The following is an 18,003-nucleotide window of genomic DNA, read 5'->3' as shown; positions in this document are numbered from 1 at the left end:
GTATCTTCCTTAGGGAATGCTCTATCATGCCATAGTGTAAGGGCGATGCGTTTTGGTTTTCCTTAACTGAACCGTGTATCCCAGAACTCTGGTTGAGAATGGAACCGAATTGTAGTCTTGCTCAAGAACTACAAGTCCCAGAAGGCCGTTCGACTGGGGCGCCTGCGCACCGCGCGCTCCTTCCTTTCCACAGCTCTCCGCCCGGGAAAGGCCCGCCCCGCGGTGCTGTCGCTCGCGCTGGAAGAAGCGGAAGAAGATGGCGCTCACCAGGTGGGTTTGTTGATTCGGTTCCTCGATACGGAAGGGTCTGGGAGTACCCACCTTTTTCATTTCTCTGCCCACACTCTGCGAGCCGTCAACCGGCCCGGGCCACAGAGCAACTGTAGGCCGAGGCCACGGCTGGGCTCTCCTGCCGGCCGCCGGAACGGCTAGGCCTCGCCGAAGCTGGCGTCTTTACTCAGCGGCTTCCCGGGTTGTCTTCGCCCCCTCACTAGGGCCGAAAGTCGCGGCGTGGCCAGTAGGTCTCTGGCCTGAGAGACTGGGGAGTCCCGCGTGTTTTTCGTTTGAGCGTCTTGGGGTGTGGAGGGCTCCGCCTGTGGTCCGCGGCTCGGGTGGGCGCGATGGGTGTGTGTGGAGGGCAGGGGCTTATTTGGGCGGAGTAGAGCGGGCGAGAGACGGCGACTGCCTGGCTGTTTTTTCGCCGAAATCTTTTCTTCTGTTTCTGTCCGAAACCAGGACTCCTGGAAAAAAAAAGGGGGGCGGGGGAGAGCGGTACTGAAGGAGATTTAAAATCAAAAGCTACAGTAGTGGCCGCTGTCTGCTAGTTCGCGCCGCTGCCCGCACTTTTAACTTTGGGCTTTTTTAGAATTTCTTCCTGTAGATAGAACCGCGTATGATTTTTGCTGTTCCCGTTGCCTTGGCAACTGCAAGTGATTAAAGTGGTCCCCGCCTTTAAAGAAGAGATGCTTAAGGAAGAGATTCCAAGAAGTTACGTAACTCCGAGCTTGCTGCCCCATCTAAGTGGAAAAGTTTCCACGCAAACGAACTGCAATGGAAAAGTTGAGTGCCCAAGAGGTTAAAGAAAGGAATCGCGTTAGGACATCTGCCTCAGCTCCCCTGACACTCTTCATTCTCCTCGTTCGCCTTTGTCTTGGCTGATGACCGTTATGAACCCTAAAAATACTTGGATAAGAGATTTCTTTCGGGTGCCTTGCTCTGTCCTAGGATTTGTGTGTATACAGAAGGAAATCTGACGGTCTTTGGCAGTAGCGAAGATTGGGGTACAAGGCCTACAGATATGAAACGAAGAATAATACAGAATGCTTATTATGTAGTACTAGCCTGAAGTGCAAAAAGAATTAGATGGAATGGGCTGAATGAACTGGAGCGTTTTCTTTAGTAAGCGTTGCAGGCAGCAAACATTGGAGTGAGTGCCCTCCAGGTGGGAGGCAGTGTGACAGACTAGTAGTGTTACGAGGAAAGGCTTTGTGGAAAAGATAGAATTGAAAAGGGCACAGAGCAAAAATACCAGAGATCTTGTCAGTATTGGGTGCTTAAAATTGCCATAGCAGAGTGCAGTCATTAAATAGCTTGTCTTGGGGACTTACATAGCTTTCTGATTTTGCGGAGTTCTAGCTGATTTGGTTTCTATGCAGAGTCTCAAGTTTCCAGGTGAAGTGTAGTTATCTCTAAGATCTCCCAGAGATTCTTAACAGCAGAGACTAGTAAAAAGGAAGGATAGACTAAGATGTCTCCACAGTGGCTCTGTTGACATTTGGGGCTGGATAATTCATTCTTGTATGGGGCTGCCCTGCCTGTATTAAGATGTTCATGAGTATCTGTAGCTTGTACCCAGTAGATGCCAGTGGCATCCCCACCCCTTCTCCTCCCTCTGCCTCACAAGTTACAACAAAATGTCTCCAGATGTTGTCAGATATCTGCACTGTAGTTATTTTGCCCCCAGTTGAGAAATACTGAGGTAGACTTGTGCTCACTTAAGCAGCCCACCCCTACCATTGGAAAGTACCTCATGGAATTGTCATCCGTTACAGGGAACAGCAATATTAAGACTCTCTGGAAGGCTAGGCTGTGTTCTCATTATAATCCAGGCCAGATTACCTGTTTACTAGATTGTCCAAACTCTGCCTTGACAAGCTGCCTGCCTTTTGATCATTTTAGTGACTAGTTCTTCCAACAGAAGTTAAAAGAGAAATGAAACCTAAATAAATATTTTGGCTTCTTTGTTTCTGACTTTGTATCCCTCTATGTGTTAGTATACATGGTTTACTGAAAACAGCTATGGTATAAGCCCAGAATGTTTTAACTCCTTTCATCCATTCATTTGCTTAGTAAATTGCATGTGTTGGATCGCATGGATTGAAAGTCTGCTGTGTGCCAGCTAGTGTTGCTATTGAGTCGATCTTCTTACCCTCAGAGTTTACATTCTAGGGAAGACAGACTGTAGGAGTAAACAAATCAATAACACAATTTCAGGTAGTAAGTACTAGGAATAAAATAAAGGTATAGAGAGTGACACAAAGAGCGGGGTGGAATGTTATTTTGGTCAGGTAACAGCTGTAGGGAGGTATAATTGAGCAGGGACAGGAATACTAAGAAGCAAGCACTAAAGAATTTGACGAAGAGTTTTCTTAATAAGTAAATAGAATACCTATGGCAGTGGGAAAGCAGATGTAAAGATACAGAGATGATTTGTTTAAAGAAAGGCAGTAAGTTTGTCATGAACGAAAAATGATGAGTGCAAAGGGTAGAGTGAATTTATTTCTCTAGCCAACATTTAAGTAGGCCGTATTGTGAGCTAGTTAGGCAATGCCTTAAGAGTTAAGGATTAAAGAAACAGAAAGTGTGATTCCTACCCTCAAGTTGCCCACAGTCTAATGAGAGAAAGAAAGATAAATCGATAGTGATTGCAGTCCAGTAAGACAGATATTGTAGTAGTGGTGCACAGAGGGTCTTGTGAGAGCATAGGTGAAGGGCAACGAACTTACGCTGGGGGAATTGTGGAACAGCTCCAAGAAATCAAATATTTATGGAACACACACTGAATGGTAGCCAGACTCTGTGCCTCGTTGTTCATGGGTGGTCTCATTTAATACTTAAAACAGCTCTGAGAGGTAGATAATCTTTTGGTCCATCATTACAAATGAGAAAACTGAAGTTCAGAGAGGTAAGCAACTAATCGAAGTTAGTGTGTGGCATGGATAGCTTCTGAACTCAGAGTTCTTACCATCACATTACCTGACCCACCACACTGGATTAGATTCTTCTGACATACGCTATCAAAACACTCTACTTTTTCTGATCACTTGGTATAATTGGTAATTACGGAGTTGTGTGATTTTGATCTCTCTCTACAGAACCCATCCATCTTTCTCAGTTCATCATCTCCTTTCCTACCTAGCACAGTGCCAGCACCCCAGCAACCAATAAATATTTTTTTAATAAATAAGCTCTGCTGCTTATTCAAATATTCTTACTAGCCAAGAATCACAAAGGGACCCTAACTTTTCCATTGGGTATATTATTTACATACTGGAATCCTTTTGTGGTACTTTGGTATGTCTCTGTAATAACTTGTATCATACTTAAAAGTTAAGAATGGTTAAAACCTCTTAAGTTTTAAATTACATTCAAAACTAAATACCCTTGGGAAAACGCACTTAAATATGCATCTCGTGTTTTCTTTCTTTTTTTATCCACCTCTTTGTTACTTTCAGTGCTAATACTTATTTTTTTGTATTGATGCTAAAATAATTAAATGTAGGAAGCATAAGGGTAAAAGAGTTAAAAATAAGTAGTATAAGAATAGTAAAGTGCTCGGTTCAGCACCACATGTACTAAAATTGGAACAATACAGAGAAGATTAGCATGGCCCCTGCACAAGGATGACACGCATGAAGCGAATATGAAATTCGTGAGGCATTCCATTTTTTTTTTTTAAGGGGTATTAAAGACACTAAGAACATCGTATTCTAGAGAGTTGACCCCTTGGTAATTGAGAAAATTTACTTGTTACAAGAAAAGAAATGTGGAGGCATAAAAACTAATGCTTTATTATGTGAAATATCTGTTAATTCTGGGCACTGGTTGCCTGCATCCTGGTCAGATATTTTTACTGTATGTCTCTGAGTACTTATTTCTTTTCCAGGCATAATAAAGCAACAAATATTCAACCCTGCCATAAATCATTGGAAAGTTTGCTCTTTTGCCCAAAGGAAGAAATATAATAGGAAAACAGTGTTTGATAGCCAAATTGCAATGATAAAATGTAAGAGTTTTTAAAATTCTTACTTTTTGTCTTTGTTTCTAGCTTTTTACCTGCACCTACTCAGCTGTCTCAGGACCAGCTTGAGGCTGAAGAAAAGGCACGATCCCAGAGATCACGACAGACCTCACTGGTCTCCTCCCGAAGAGAGCCTCCCCCATATGGTTACCGGAAAGGCTGGATACCTCGGTTATTAGAGGTAAACGGTTTTGCTGAAATTTATTATAGTACCTTTGTAAAGTAAATGTAAACCCTAAAACTGTTGCATATGAGTTCCAATGTGATAGAGATTCTAGCTGTGAGCTCTCAAGACATGTACTTCCCTCAGAAGATTGAGCTTTTTGTTCTTGCTTATTCTCACTGCTTTGTGATCACTAGAGAAGTATACCAATGTATGTCTCTTATGTCAAACTGTTAACTCATGTACAGAAGAAATTAACAGACCCTTTCTAAATTGGGACTTATAGTGTATGGAAAATAATGGGGAAGTAAGAGAGAAAAATGAAAGAATGGTTTTATTTTCAGGTACCTTTCCTTCCCCCTTCCCTACGTGCACAGTGCCACATCACCCTGAAGAAACAATTCTTCTCCAGGGAAAACTGGCAGCATTTGCTTTTCTGATTTCTTTCCTGTTAGTTGTAGTGGATAGAACACTGACAAGAAGATTCTTTTTATTAATTTTTTTTTCCTTATAGCTGTGTTCCTTACTATTTGTGTGACCCTGGACAGATCCTAAGCTCTCTTCCTCTGTTTTCTTATCTTCAATAGGAGAATATACAGCTTAGATCAATTTGGGAGAAGGTATAAGAGACAGAATTTGATGGTTAATTCAGAGGCAGTGAGGGAGAAGGAGGAATCTGAAATGATCTTTTTATGTCTCTAGCTTGATCGCAAAGAACAGACATTGTTAGCAGCACTTACTCTCCTCATTACTCAGGATCTTGTACATCAGTTCAATGCATATTCCCTTCCCTAATTCCAGGGGCAGAGTGCCCATGCTTGATCACCTTTTTTACCTAGGGAGAAATGCAGACACTTGAGGCTTGCCTCCCCAAGGCCTCTTCTTTCTTCTCCATCTTTGTATTTTCATTCTGACTCCTGCAAATTTTCCTCCTCCACTTCCCAAGGGATATACTTGCCCTATTAAAAATCTCTGTGCCTATTCATTTGTACCCAGTTATTATAATTTTATCACTTTGTTTTGTTCTGTCTTTACATAGTTATAATTTATAATTTTGCTTCACAAATAAGAAGGGTCAAGTCCTAAACTTTTTTTCATATGCCTCCAAGTGGTGATCATGAAATTAATTATTCATTGGATTGAAATATGTTGCTCAGCACCTATGTAAAAGCAACTGTATTCTCAGCCTCTCTCCTTTGTCATTATTCCTGCCTGCCACATTCTTTGTATAGCCTCGAAGAGGAACACCCAGCTAAATCATGTCTTCTCCTGACATATTCCCTGGTGGGTTTTTTTGTTTGGTTGGTTTTTGCTCAACTATACTCTGATCTTTATTAATTCTAGTGTCTGAAGGCCAGCCTTCTGACACCTCTGAAGGTATTTTTGTTGTTGCTTTTATTTTCACTGATAATGTAATTTGTAAGAAGCAGAGCAAAATAAATGATTATCAAGGAGGCCATAATGCTCCCTTATCTGGGGCAAAAAGGTAGTACTTGCCGTTACCTAATAGAAGACTGGAGTGTCTCTTTTAAGGGATTATAGATATTCTGCATTTGGCCTCTCGGTAGATTAGAGTGAGGATGGCAGGCTTCATCTACATACAACAGAAATTGCATCCTTACTTGCATTTCAGCATCAGGACATTTAACATTTAGTACTATTAGTTTTTAAAAGCTTGCATGACTATCATAGGGTTCCTATATCCTGGTGGAGCCGACCAGTTTATTTGAAAATGAAACCAAAATGGCCAGCTGATGGAAATACTGTGAATGCTTCTTGAGGAGAGTGAATATTCTGTGGAAGAAAGCATTTTGTTCTAGTTTTTAAAGTAAAAGCTGTGATTTTTTGGCAAGCTTAATGACCACATAATGCCACATCTACAGTCCTGAAGTACTTGTTACAGTTGAAGAACTCTAGCAAATCTGAGCATATGTCAGATTGATGGCCTACGTACAGGTAGGACCATTCTGGGAAATGTTTTAACTATTTTCTGCCTAATTTACAAGAAAACATCTTCAGCTCTATTATTTGTTTTAAAAGATGTCAAACCTTTCTTTAGCAAGTAAGCTTTTTTTTTTTTTTTTGCAAGTAAGCATGTTGTACCTAGAAAATCATATATCTAGGATCTGATGAGATATTTCTTGAAGGAGAAGGACATATAAAAGTGGCTATTTTCATAAATTTTTTTTTCATCAAATCCCCTCTAAATGATTAATATTAATATATTTTTCCTCTAATTTCTTGCCCTTTCTTGAGCTAAGATACTTCAGTTTAGTAGGAAATGTAAAGGCTTTTGGAGTCAAAAGATACGGGTTCCAGTCCTTATAGCTATCCATGAGACCTTGGAAAAATAACTTTTAATTTTTCTAAACTTATTTTTTCCATATGAAAATATGAAGTGTTGAAGAACTATAAGAATTAAATGATAATATATGTGTGAATTATATTTTCTAAGTTTTAATAAGGTACTAAGCAAATATTGACTATGCCAAAGCCTCTGTGTGGATCACAACAAACTGTGGAAAATTCTGAAAGAAATGGGAATACGAGACCACCTGACTTGCCTCTTGAGAAACCTATATGCAGGTCAGGAAGCAACAATTAGAACTGGACATAGAACAGCAGACTGGTTCCAAATAGGAAAAGGAGTACATCAAGGCTGTATATTTTCACCCTGCTTTTTTAACTTATATGCAGAGTACATCATGAGAAACGCTGGACTGGAAGAAGCACAAGCTGGAATCAAGATTGCCGGGAGAAATATCAATAACCTCAGATATGCAGATGACACCACCCTTATGGCAGAAAGTGAAGAGGAACTCAAAAGCCTCTTGATGAAAGTGAAAGAAGAGAGTGAAAAAGTTGGCTTAAAGCTCAACATTCAGAAAACTAAGATCATGGCATCTGGTCCCATCACTTCATGGGAAATAGATGGGAAACAGTGGAAACAGTGTCAGACTTTATTTTGGGGGGCTCCAAAATCACTGCAGATGGTGACTGCAGCCATGAAATAAAAAGACGCTTACTTCTTGGAAGGAAAGTTATGACCAACCTAGATAGCATATTGAAAAGCAGAGACATTACTTTGCCAACAAAGGTCCGTCTAGTCAAGGCTATGGTTTTTCCAGTAGTCATGTATGGATGTGAGAGTTGGATTGTGAAGAAAGCTGAGCACCGAAGAACTGATGCTTTTGAACTGTGGTGTTGGAAAAGACTCTTGAGAGTCCCTTGGACTGCAAGGAGATCCAACCAGTCCATTCTAAAGGAGATCAGTCCTGGGTGTTCATTGGAAGGAACTGATGCTGAAGCTGAAACACCAATACTTTGACTACCTCATTCGAAGAGTTGACTCATTGGAAAAGACTCTGATGCTGGGAGGGATTGGGGGCAGGAGGAGAAGGGGACAACAGAGGATGAGATGGCTGGATGGCATCACTGACTCAATGGACATGAGTTTGAGTGAACTCCGGGAGTTTGTGATGGACAGGGAGGCCTGGTGTGCTGCGATTCATGGGGTCGCAAAGAGTAGGACACGACTGAGCGACTGAACTGAACTGAAGCAAATATTATTAATTTAATAAAACTTTAAATTGAATGTCCATATGTTAACTTGAATGATAGATCTTTTTTGTAATTTTAAATTTGACAGACTTAGCTTATCTCCTTTAAAAGTCTTAATTCTGTCTTCTAAATAATTATATATAATCATCATTAGAAATGTACACTCATTTCTGGATGCTTCCTATTTGCTTCTCATGAAGCAGTGAATAATAGTATCATGTTCTTAAAATCTGAAGAAGAAGTATAATTCTTTACTTTTTCTTTTTTTTGGCTGTGCTGCACAGCTTGCAGGATCTTAGTTCCCTGACCAGGGACTGAATCTGGGCCATGATGGTGAAAGCCTGGAATCCTAACCACTAGGCCACCAGGGAACTCCCCAATTCTTTACATTTCTGCTCTAACTGTAGCTTGACCTGTCTTTCACTAAGAAAATTATGTATGCTAAAATGAAAAATACTTACACTAAACATTTTGCTTAATTTGTTCCTGCCATGTACTTAAAATCCAGATCCCTGCCATGATCTAGCAGCTGTTTCATGATCTGATGTTTGTTGTCTTCCCATACAGACTTAATCACTTATGTGTCTGCACCTCTGCCCTTAGTAAGCTACAGCCCCACTGGACCTCGTTTTCTAGAACATGCTGAGCTCAGTCTTGAAGCAGGGCCTTCACACTTGCTGTTTAATCTGCCTAGAAAATGCTGCCCTCAGATCTTCCCATGACTGGTTTCTCATCATTCAGGCTTTACCTCATACTACCTCTTCACAAAGGTTATCCCAACCACACTATCAAAAACAACCTGTCTTCCCAGCCCCTTTATTGCTTTCAAGGCATTTATCACAAGCAAAAATTATGCCTTTTATATCTTTGCCCACTAAAATGTACACTCCATAAGATCAGTGATCCCTGCTTTGTTTACTGCCATTTCTCTGCCGCTGCTGCTGCTAAGTCGCTTCAGTTGTGTCTGACTCTGTGCGACCCCATAGACGGCAGCTCACCAGGCTCCCCCGTCCCTGGGATTCTCCAGGCAAGAACACTGGAGTGGGTTGCCATTTCCTTCTCCAATGCATGAAAGTGAAAAGTGAAAGTGAAGTCGCTCAGTCGTGTCCAACTCTAGCGACCCCATGGACGGCAGCCAGGCTCCTCCGTCCATGGGATTTTCCAGGCAAAAGTACTGGAGTGGGGTGCCATTGCCTTCTCCAGCCATTTCTCTAGCATCTAGCATAAGGGCTCAATAGTTACCTGCTGAAAGAGTGACTATATCTTAAATCTCAAATTACTATTATTGAACATTCTTTTTATTTCTCTTTATTTATATAGGATTTTGGAGATGGAGGGGCTTTTCCAGAGATCCACGTGGCCCAGTATCCCCTGGATATGGGACGAAAGAAAAAAATGTCAAATGCATTGGCCATTCAGGTGGATGCTGAAGGAAAAATTAAGTATGATGCAATTGCTCGACAAGGACAGTCAAAAGACAAGGTAACCCTCTCATTGATTTTTTTCCCCCATTGATAAATATTTCGTGAGAAGTTTTTTTTTTTTTTTAATTGTGTGAAAATGAAAATGATAACTCTTTGGCCATTTAGTTTATGTTAAAAGTAACAATGAAGTATACTTAGGCTAACTGAAGATGACTTCATAACAGTATGAACAATATAATATGGCTTCATAACAGCAATGCCTTTTTCCTTAGAAATTCCTCAAATTGATGATAAGTTTATATATATTAATACTTTGGGATTCCATGTATTTGTTTTACATTTAAAAAACAATTCTTGTTTCCCTTCCAGTTTTATTGAGATATAATTGACATATAGCATCATATATAAAAAACAGTTCTTTTATAGTACTAGCTTTTTTAAATGCTAGTAAATTTTTAAAAATCTACAATTCTGGCAGTCCTAAAAAAACCAAAATTTAGTTTTGTCTATAATCTTTTCTATTTCTCTTCCAAAATACGTACATAGTTAATTATTTTAATGGTTCGTTTGAATAGAATAAATCACATAAACTTCTTTCCCCCTTGATTAAGTACAAAACTGGCACTTGCTCATTTTAGGATGGCCCTGCTTACAAAGTAATCCAAAGACCAAAAATAAAATTTATTTAAAATAATCTCATCATAGAGCAGCCACACCCAGAGCCAAGGAACTGTTTTTAAGACCTAGTCTTTTTCTTATAAATACTCCAAATAGAGATAAAATATCTCTTTAGAATTGAATGTATTAGGGACAGTACCTGAGAACCTTCAATACCTATCCTTTGCTTCTTCTCTCTCCCCAAACATTCTCATTTTACTCTCTAAGGCAGCACTAATGATACATCATTGTTTGCTCCTCCATTATGGATGCTAGTTTAGGGGGAGAACAATTATGCAGTCATGCAAATTTATATCTCAGATTTCAGCTGGGCTCCCTTGATGTTCCTCCAAGCTTAACTCCTACTCTTCTCTATCCTCTCTCAGTTTAACAGGTGACTCGCCATCTATTTGCAGATAAGACTGTTGGAAGAAAATTGTTGGCTTTCTTTATCTTGCACTTGCCTTTTTGTCTTGACTGTTCCTTTTGTCACTATAACAAATCTCCTATCTAAACCTAGTCTTGCCAAGTGTATTCTTATGTATCCTAGATCTCATCTCTTCCCCTTTCTTTTGTAACTTCACCTTTACATGTATTCCCACTTTATATATATACACATACAAACATATGTATCTTTTTTTTAAATAAATGACATTTTAATTCTCATAACTCCCATAGACTTGATTTTTTTTTTTTTTTTTTTACTTTTACTGTTTTAAAGATTTTTATTAGTACATAGAGGGTCTACTTCATTAAGAAAAATCTACATAGATTTTCATGGTGGCCTTGTGCCCTAATTGTTTTTAAACATTGAAAATTTCCAGTTTTTTACTTTTGCAAGCAGTGCTTTAGTCAAGATCCATATATAACATCCTTTTCCACATCAGTGTTTTGTATAATGGCTTCCCTGGTGGCTCGGGGTATAGAATCCACCTGTCAGTGCAGGAGATGCAGGTTCCATCCCTGTGTTGGGAAGATCCCCTGAAGAAGGAAATGCCAACCCACTCTACTGTTCTTGCCTGGACAGAGGATCCTGGTGGGCTACAACCCACGGGGTCACAAGAGAGTCAGATACGAATAAGCAACAGCAACAGATTTGTATAAAATAAATTCTTAGTAGTATATATATTGGGTCAGAGGATATTCACATTTCACATGTGACATATAATGCCAGTATGTTCTCTAAAAAGCCTTTGCCTAACATTCATTCTATTCTGTTGTATTTCCCTCAGGCTCTCCATCTGTTAGTGACCATGATTTATCTTATTTCTTTAACATTTTTCAGGTATTTCCTTCTCTGCTACTTAGTTCAGACCCTTATCTTTTCTTGCGTAATTTACTGCAGCAAAATCTGAACCCCTCTGCTTGGCATTTGTCTTACCTGCATGAAAAAAACGGTAGTTCATGTTTTTCTATTTCTCTCTCTCTCCCCGCCACAAACACAGCATAAGCACGCACACTTAAAATCTTTCTATAATCTTTAGGATGAGAACCAACCAAGCACCTAATGACACACTTGACCTCTTGCTTACGTTTCTAGCCTAGCATCAATTTTCACCAGAATATTGAAATCCAAAAAATGAAAGTCCAGTTTTAGCCATTCTGTTTATCTTCAGTACAAAATTATCGACATTACAGGTTGTTGTTACAGAAGAAGAAACTTTCAGGCATTCCTCGTAATATGTCTGCTATAAGGAACTTCTTGCAGTTCCCCTGTTATGACACATTTTTACCTTGGGAACTTCCCCTGTGTGCCCTCTTATGCTAGGGAAAGTCCTTTCCGTGTTCTTTTTTACGAACTAAATTCTCTTACTTTCAACTCACTCGTCTCTATTCCAGTGTAATCTCCCTGGCTGGATTGGGTGTCCTTTCTCCCTGTTCCCTGTGGTTAGTAGCAGTCATCACCTTTTGTTGTAATTATCTTTTCACTAATAACAGTCTATGACGTTTAATTATAAGCTCCTTGAGTACAGAGATTATGTCTTTATTTTCCTTTTTGATGCCTAACTTAGTGCCTGACACCTTGACACACAGGCATTCCAAAGTGTTTGTTGGGGGAATTATAGCTGTATATTTTGAATAATGGAGAACCACTTTTGCCTGGTTGCTTAGACGGTAAAGAATCTGCCTGCAATGCGGGAGACCCGGGTTCCACCCCTGGGTTGGGAAGATACCCTGGAAAAGGAAATGGCCACCCACTCCAGTATTCTTGCCTGGAGAATTCCATGGACAGAGAAGCCTGGCAGGCTACAGCCCATGGGGTCGCAAAGAGTCAGACACAACTGAGTGACTAACACACTAACACTTTTTCTGAAGCCACTAAGGAAGCACAGTCCATTCCTACAAAAGGAAAAGTAGGTCCCTATACATGCAGAGCACATCCTGAAAATTTATCCTGTACCAAAAGGCCTTTATTTGCCTTTATTTTGGTGCATCACTCTTTGTTTGAATAGTGACTATTCTTTACTGATATGTGCTACCTTTCCTCTTATTTATTAGGAAAAAGTAACATCTTAGGACAATAATTTGACATTGACAGGTTGTGTAATTTTGCATGAAATATGCTGTTAGCCCATTTAAAATGTATATTGGTGATTCTTTTGTATTGAAAGTAGAGTAGAAATGTTTATTTTTAGATTTCAGTATTCTGGCCAAATAAGGTCTCCAAAGTATTTTTGTTTACACAGTTGAAGCCTTGGCATGTCTGTCTATAGTGCAGCCCCTGGAAATGAACCCTGGACTAGTGGTTCACAGGGGCACCACTCTCAGGGTCACACTAGCCCTAACACGAGTGGGGGAAGCTGTGCTTGTGGAGGAGCGGGCGGTATGTAGGAAATTTCTCTACATCCTCTTTAATTTTGCTCTGAACCTAAAACTGCTCTGAAAACTGCTTTTAAATAATAATTTAAAAAACCACAATGAAGATTAAAAAAAAGAAGACTGGGTCACTCCCTGAATTGAGTAGAAAGATACTGAATAGAGTGACTACTTGGATGGGGGCTGTATGATGGGTTTATTTCCTTCTTGCTGGACTTTATACCCCTGGAATATACATTTGAATTCCTTACACACTTTTAGTAAATATGTGCTTTATTTTTTTTTTAAGTAGATGGATTAATGTATAAAGCTTTTGAATGGATTTAATAATTCAACATTAACTATGCATTGGTATTTAGAGGAGGGGGACACTTCTTGACTGTTTGGGACTGTCTTGAGCGTTGAATTATGTTTAACATCACTGGCACTATCTATTAAATGCCAGTAGTGCCTCACCTGCATCCCCACCATTGTTTTAACCAGGAACACTTGACATGTTTTCAAAGATCCTGGGAGGGGAGTTGGAGCTGTTAGCATTGCCCCGTGTGCAAACCACTGATTTTCCTGTGGTAATAGGAACTGGCTACTAAATGTACAAGATAAGATTTTTTAAAATTCATTATTCAGGATGCTGATATGCAGGGTCCTTGACCTAGGATGAAAAGGTTTGTTGGATTATTGAATTTGCACTGTATTGTAGTGATTTCTGATTTGTATCAGAGGGATCTGATATTCTTCAGAAACCAGGGACTTTTCACTGAAATATTAACAGTGAAAGAGCAAGAATGGAAAATGCTTGGGACTTCCCTGGCAGTTCAGTGTTTAAGACTCTGAAGTCCCACTGTAAGGAGTGAGGTTCCACCCCTGTTCAGGGAACTAAGATCCCATGTGCCATGCGGTATGGCCAGAAAAAAAGAATGGAAAATGCTAGCTCTAGATATAAGAGGTGACCAAGGCAAAGTTCCAAGAGATCATATTCTAGGGCAAGTCTAAGGTCATTGATCTCTCTAAATGTAAATACTGTGTATAAGACTTAATGGTAATACAAAATTGGGAAAGAGAAAAAAATTTAATGTCAATAAAACTAAATCCCTTTTTTGTCCAATGGTGACTTCAGTGGTAAATCTTTAAAAGTGTTTATATTTTTCCATCTGAAATAGTTATATAGGAAATGTTACATATATGATATTACCTAGAAGAATGCCTTCAACCCTCCCCACCTGAAAAAAAACCTCCAAACTTTAAGATAAATTTTGTGTTGTTACCTTGTTCATAATGTATCACAAACTATAGTGTTTTGATATAACCAAAAGATAGTGTTTTCTTTCTACCTCTGAAACGATAGATACGTTGACAGGCTTATCCTTTTAGTCAATCCAGTCCTTTGCCAGTTTTCAGTCATGAAAAAAATTCTGTTTCACAGATGAGTTACTACTTTATCTTGTTCACAGAGCTCATTTGTGCTCCTTATACCTTCAAAAGTATATTGTATTTTTCAGATAATGCTCCCCAGTCCCTTTGTCTCCTGAGATACGAGTTTCTTCAGCACATTTGGTTCTCAGGCAATAAAAATTTGGGGTTTTATAGTTAATTACCTTGGAGGAATCTCGCTCTTCAGATGTCCTTCACTCAGCTTTGTGAGATGCTAGAATCTTATTGATGCTCATTTAAAGGGTTATTAACTTTGGAATACCCAAACAAGAAGCAGCAAATGGCTCTTGTATGCTAAATTAGTATTGAGACTTTATGTTGAGCATGTATGACTATGAGGGAGCCATTTACTTAAAATCCTTTCCTGTAATGATCGCTGTCAACAGTAGTTAACTCTTCATAGTTTTGGTAGTATTTTCCAGAGATTGTTATGTAACTTTTAATTCTTAAGATACAGATTTTTCCATCCTGAAAAGGTATTCGATTTTGAGGTCAGTTACTGGCTGTGTGATCTTAACACACTGAGCCTTGCTTTTCTCACTAGAGTGAGCTTCAGAGCACCTTCCAAAATGAACACTCTGAGAGAATGGTGACACTGCTGCTGCTAAGTCGCTTCAGTCGTGTCCGACTCTGTGCGACCCCATAGACGGCAGCTCACCAGGCTCCTCCATCCACAGGATTCTCTAGGCAAGAACAGTGGAGTGGCTTGCCTTTTCCTTCTCCAGGGGTGACACTAGTAGCTCCCATATCAGTAAACATGTTTTGTGGTTAAAGTATGTGTACTTCTTACCTGCTCCCTTTTCTCATTCCTGAGAAAGACAAGCTAGAGATTTTGGCCTATATCCATGATGCGGTTTTTCCAGGAAATCAGAAGCTTATATAAAACATTCTGCAATCCCAACATGTATACATACACCTTTAACATAGAATAGAGTATCTGTAAAAGTCATACATTCATTCATTTTTACAAAAACTATTGACTGAAAGCCTCCTGTGGACCAGGCATTGTTATAAGCACTGGAAGTACTTTAATGAATAAGAGATTCCTCATCAGTGATACAGGTATAATCGTTGTGCACACCTCATAGGGTTGAACAAAAAGTTAAATTTGTTTATTCATATATATATATGTGTGTGTGTGTATATATATATATATATATATGTATATATGGAGAAGGCGATGGCACCAGTACTCTTGCCTGGAAAATCCCATGGATGGAGGAGCCCTGTAGGCTGCAGTCCATGGGGTCGCTCAGAGTCGGACACGACTGAGCGACTTCACTTTCACTTTTCACCTTCATGCATTGGAGAAGGAAATGGCAACCCACTCCAGTGTTCTTGCCTGGAGAATCCCAGGGACGGGGGAGCCTGGTGGGCTGCTGTCTATGGAGTCGCACAGAGTCGGACACAACTGAAGCGACTTAGCAGCAGCAGCAGCAGCATATATATATATATATATATGTATATAAACGAATTTAACTTTTTGTATCAACCCTATGAGGTGTGCACAACGATTATACCTGTATCACTGATGAGGAATCTCTTATCTTATATATAAGGAATCTCTTATATATATATATATATATAAACAAAAGAACAGTGGCACAAAATATGTGCTTAATATATGTTAGCTGTTTTGTTATTACTTTAATGGTGAAGACAAAGATTTAAAACAGATAATTTTGTACTGTGAGCAGTGCTTTGAAGAGAGCAAATAGAGTTCTGTGACACCAAATGATTGGATGGGGAGGAATTGCTCCTGTAGCAAGGGTAGTCATAGGAGGCCTCACTCTTGCATGCGTGACCTTTGAATCAAGACTCAGGTTGAGAATCCAGTTGAAGAACTGGGAGCAATATTCTATAAAGGTCCAGAATTGGGGGAAAGCTAGTTGTTAAGTTGTCCTTTCTCTGTATGTGTGTTAAAGAATGCCTAACTCAAGCATCAAAACCTAGAATGCTGCTTATTTGTTAAATTTCCAATACCTCTATTTTTCTATAAAATCTGCCATGTAGGTTATTATGGAAGTATTCAAGAAGTATACATGAGCATGAAAGTCGGTAATATTCTATTTGGCAGAGGCCCACCGATCAGAAAACAGTCCTAAATGAGTGTGAAATAAGGTGTGTGTATAGGTTTTTTTTTTCCATGGAAGAATGTGTTCTGGGTTTTTTGACCATGGCATATGTTCATTTTCTTATCTATGAATATAGATGATGCGATAAAAGACAAACATTACAAGTAGGGCCAGGTCAATGAAATTTTTTAGGCCCACAGGATTTGGAAACTATTCACTAACCTGACTTAAATTCCAGTGAGTTTGTAATCCAAGATAATAGTGCTTTAGGCAGTTTATATCATCATTAATTTCAAGTCCTAGTGAGCCTCAAAAATAGGGATCACTGATGCGTAAGATTTTGTTGGCACAATTTATTTGGATACTGACTTGATTAGAAGATCTCAAATAATTTAAATGCATGAGGTCAGAGGAAAATTATTAGCTTTTATAGCCAGGGCAGCAATTTGTGTATATATTTTAAGCTTCCTTGGTTTTAAAATCTAAAAGACAAAATCTGTGTCCTAAATTTATAAGTGTGCTGAGAGGACATTTTGACTTCTGAAATGACTTAATGAGGTTGCTTCTCTTCATTCTTTGCTTTTCTTAAGCCTGCTTGTGTTTGAACATTTTAGGTCATTTATAGCAAGTACACTGACCTGGTTCCCAAGGAAGTCATGAATGCAGATGACCCAGACCTTCAAAGACCTGATGAAGAAGCCATTAAAGAGGTAACTGGGAATTGATATATGAAATTATTTTAGATGAGTTTTTACATCTTCATTAACTTTCAAAGCACTCATTGTGGCATTTATTATTTCAGATAACAGAAAAGACAAGGGTAGCCTTAGAAAAATCTGTGTCACAGAAGGTTGCAGCAGCCATGCCAGTCCGAGCAGCTGATAAACTGGCTCCTGCTCAGTATATCCGGTATGAATCATGCCTGGAGGTTTTAGCTTCATGTTGGAAGTGATTAGAGTTGGGGGTCCTGATATTCTTTCGCTATCCTTAGTCATAATTGTAAATGCAGTTTTTTGAGTAATTACTTGATGTCTGTTGATTCTTAGTGCAAATGGTAATTAGAATTTTTTAAGATACCCACTTTTAAGATATTAGCTGTTATGCTATTTTAAAGCATTTTTTTTACTTTTAGAAATTAACAGTTACACGGACTATATGATGTAAACCACAGTGATTATAGTTTTCCATTTTAAAATTATGTGTATAATATCTATATAATAACATTAATACATTGGAAATATTGTATGATACAGTACTACTATAATTATTTGATAGTATGCTATAAATATTAATAATGTATTAATATCATTTATATAATAATAGCCATCCTTATAATACTTCTAAATTTTGAGGAATTTCACTCAACTAAATCTTTATGTGGAAAGATGATTCACATATAGATATTAAGGGAAAATTCAGAGCTGGTAGGGCTGCTGCCATTATTCTTTCTGCTTTATAGCCTATGATTATTCAGGAACTACTAATTTTAAGTTGCTTGCTGAGGATATTATTTTTTCTTCAAGTGCAGACTTACAAAATAGGTTCTATTTTCTAGACCTCTTACTTAATGAAATT

General features: G+C 38.9%; 1 protein-coding gene and 1 pseudogene across 2 annotated transcripts in view; both read left to right on the top strand.

Annotated features, from left to right (window-relative positions):
* The first annotated feature begins 232 nt into the window (after positions 1-232).
* Positions 233-18,003, top strand: part of SNW1 (SNW domain containing 1) — a 35,253-nt gene continuing 17,482 nt past the window's right edge. Inside the window, 5 exon segments of one of the 2 annotated variants that reach the window (NM_001077834.1) lie at positions 233-270; positions 4,328-4,481; positions 9,345-9,506; positions 17,043-17,138; positions 17,231-17,337. In NM_001077834.1, coding sequence (NP_001071302.1) covers positions 257-270; positions 4,328-4,481; positions 9,345-9,506; positions 17,043-17,138; positions 17,231-17,337 — 533 coding nt within the window. In that variant the 5' untranslated portion in view covers positions 233-256. 2 annotated transcript variants of the gene reach the window in all.
* LOC112448660 (uncharacterized) lies at positions 3,831-3,951 on the top strand (annotated as a pseudogene).

Source organism: Bos taurus, chromosome 10, assembly GCF_002263795.3.
Source record: "Bos taurus isolate L1 Dominette 01449 registration number 42190680 breed Hereford chromosome 10, ARS-UCD2.0, whole genome shotgun sequence".
Classification (NCBI taxonomy): Eukaryota; Metazoa; Chordata; class Mammalia; order Artiodactyla; family Bovidae; genus Bos; species Bos taurus.
Note: the sequence above shows the minus strand (reverse complement) of the source record. Positions and strands in the feature narration are given on the sequence as shown.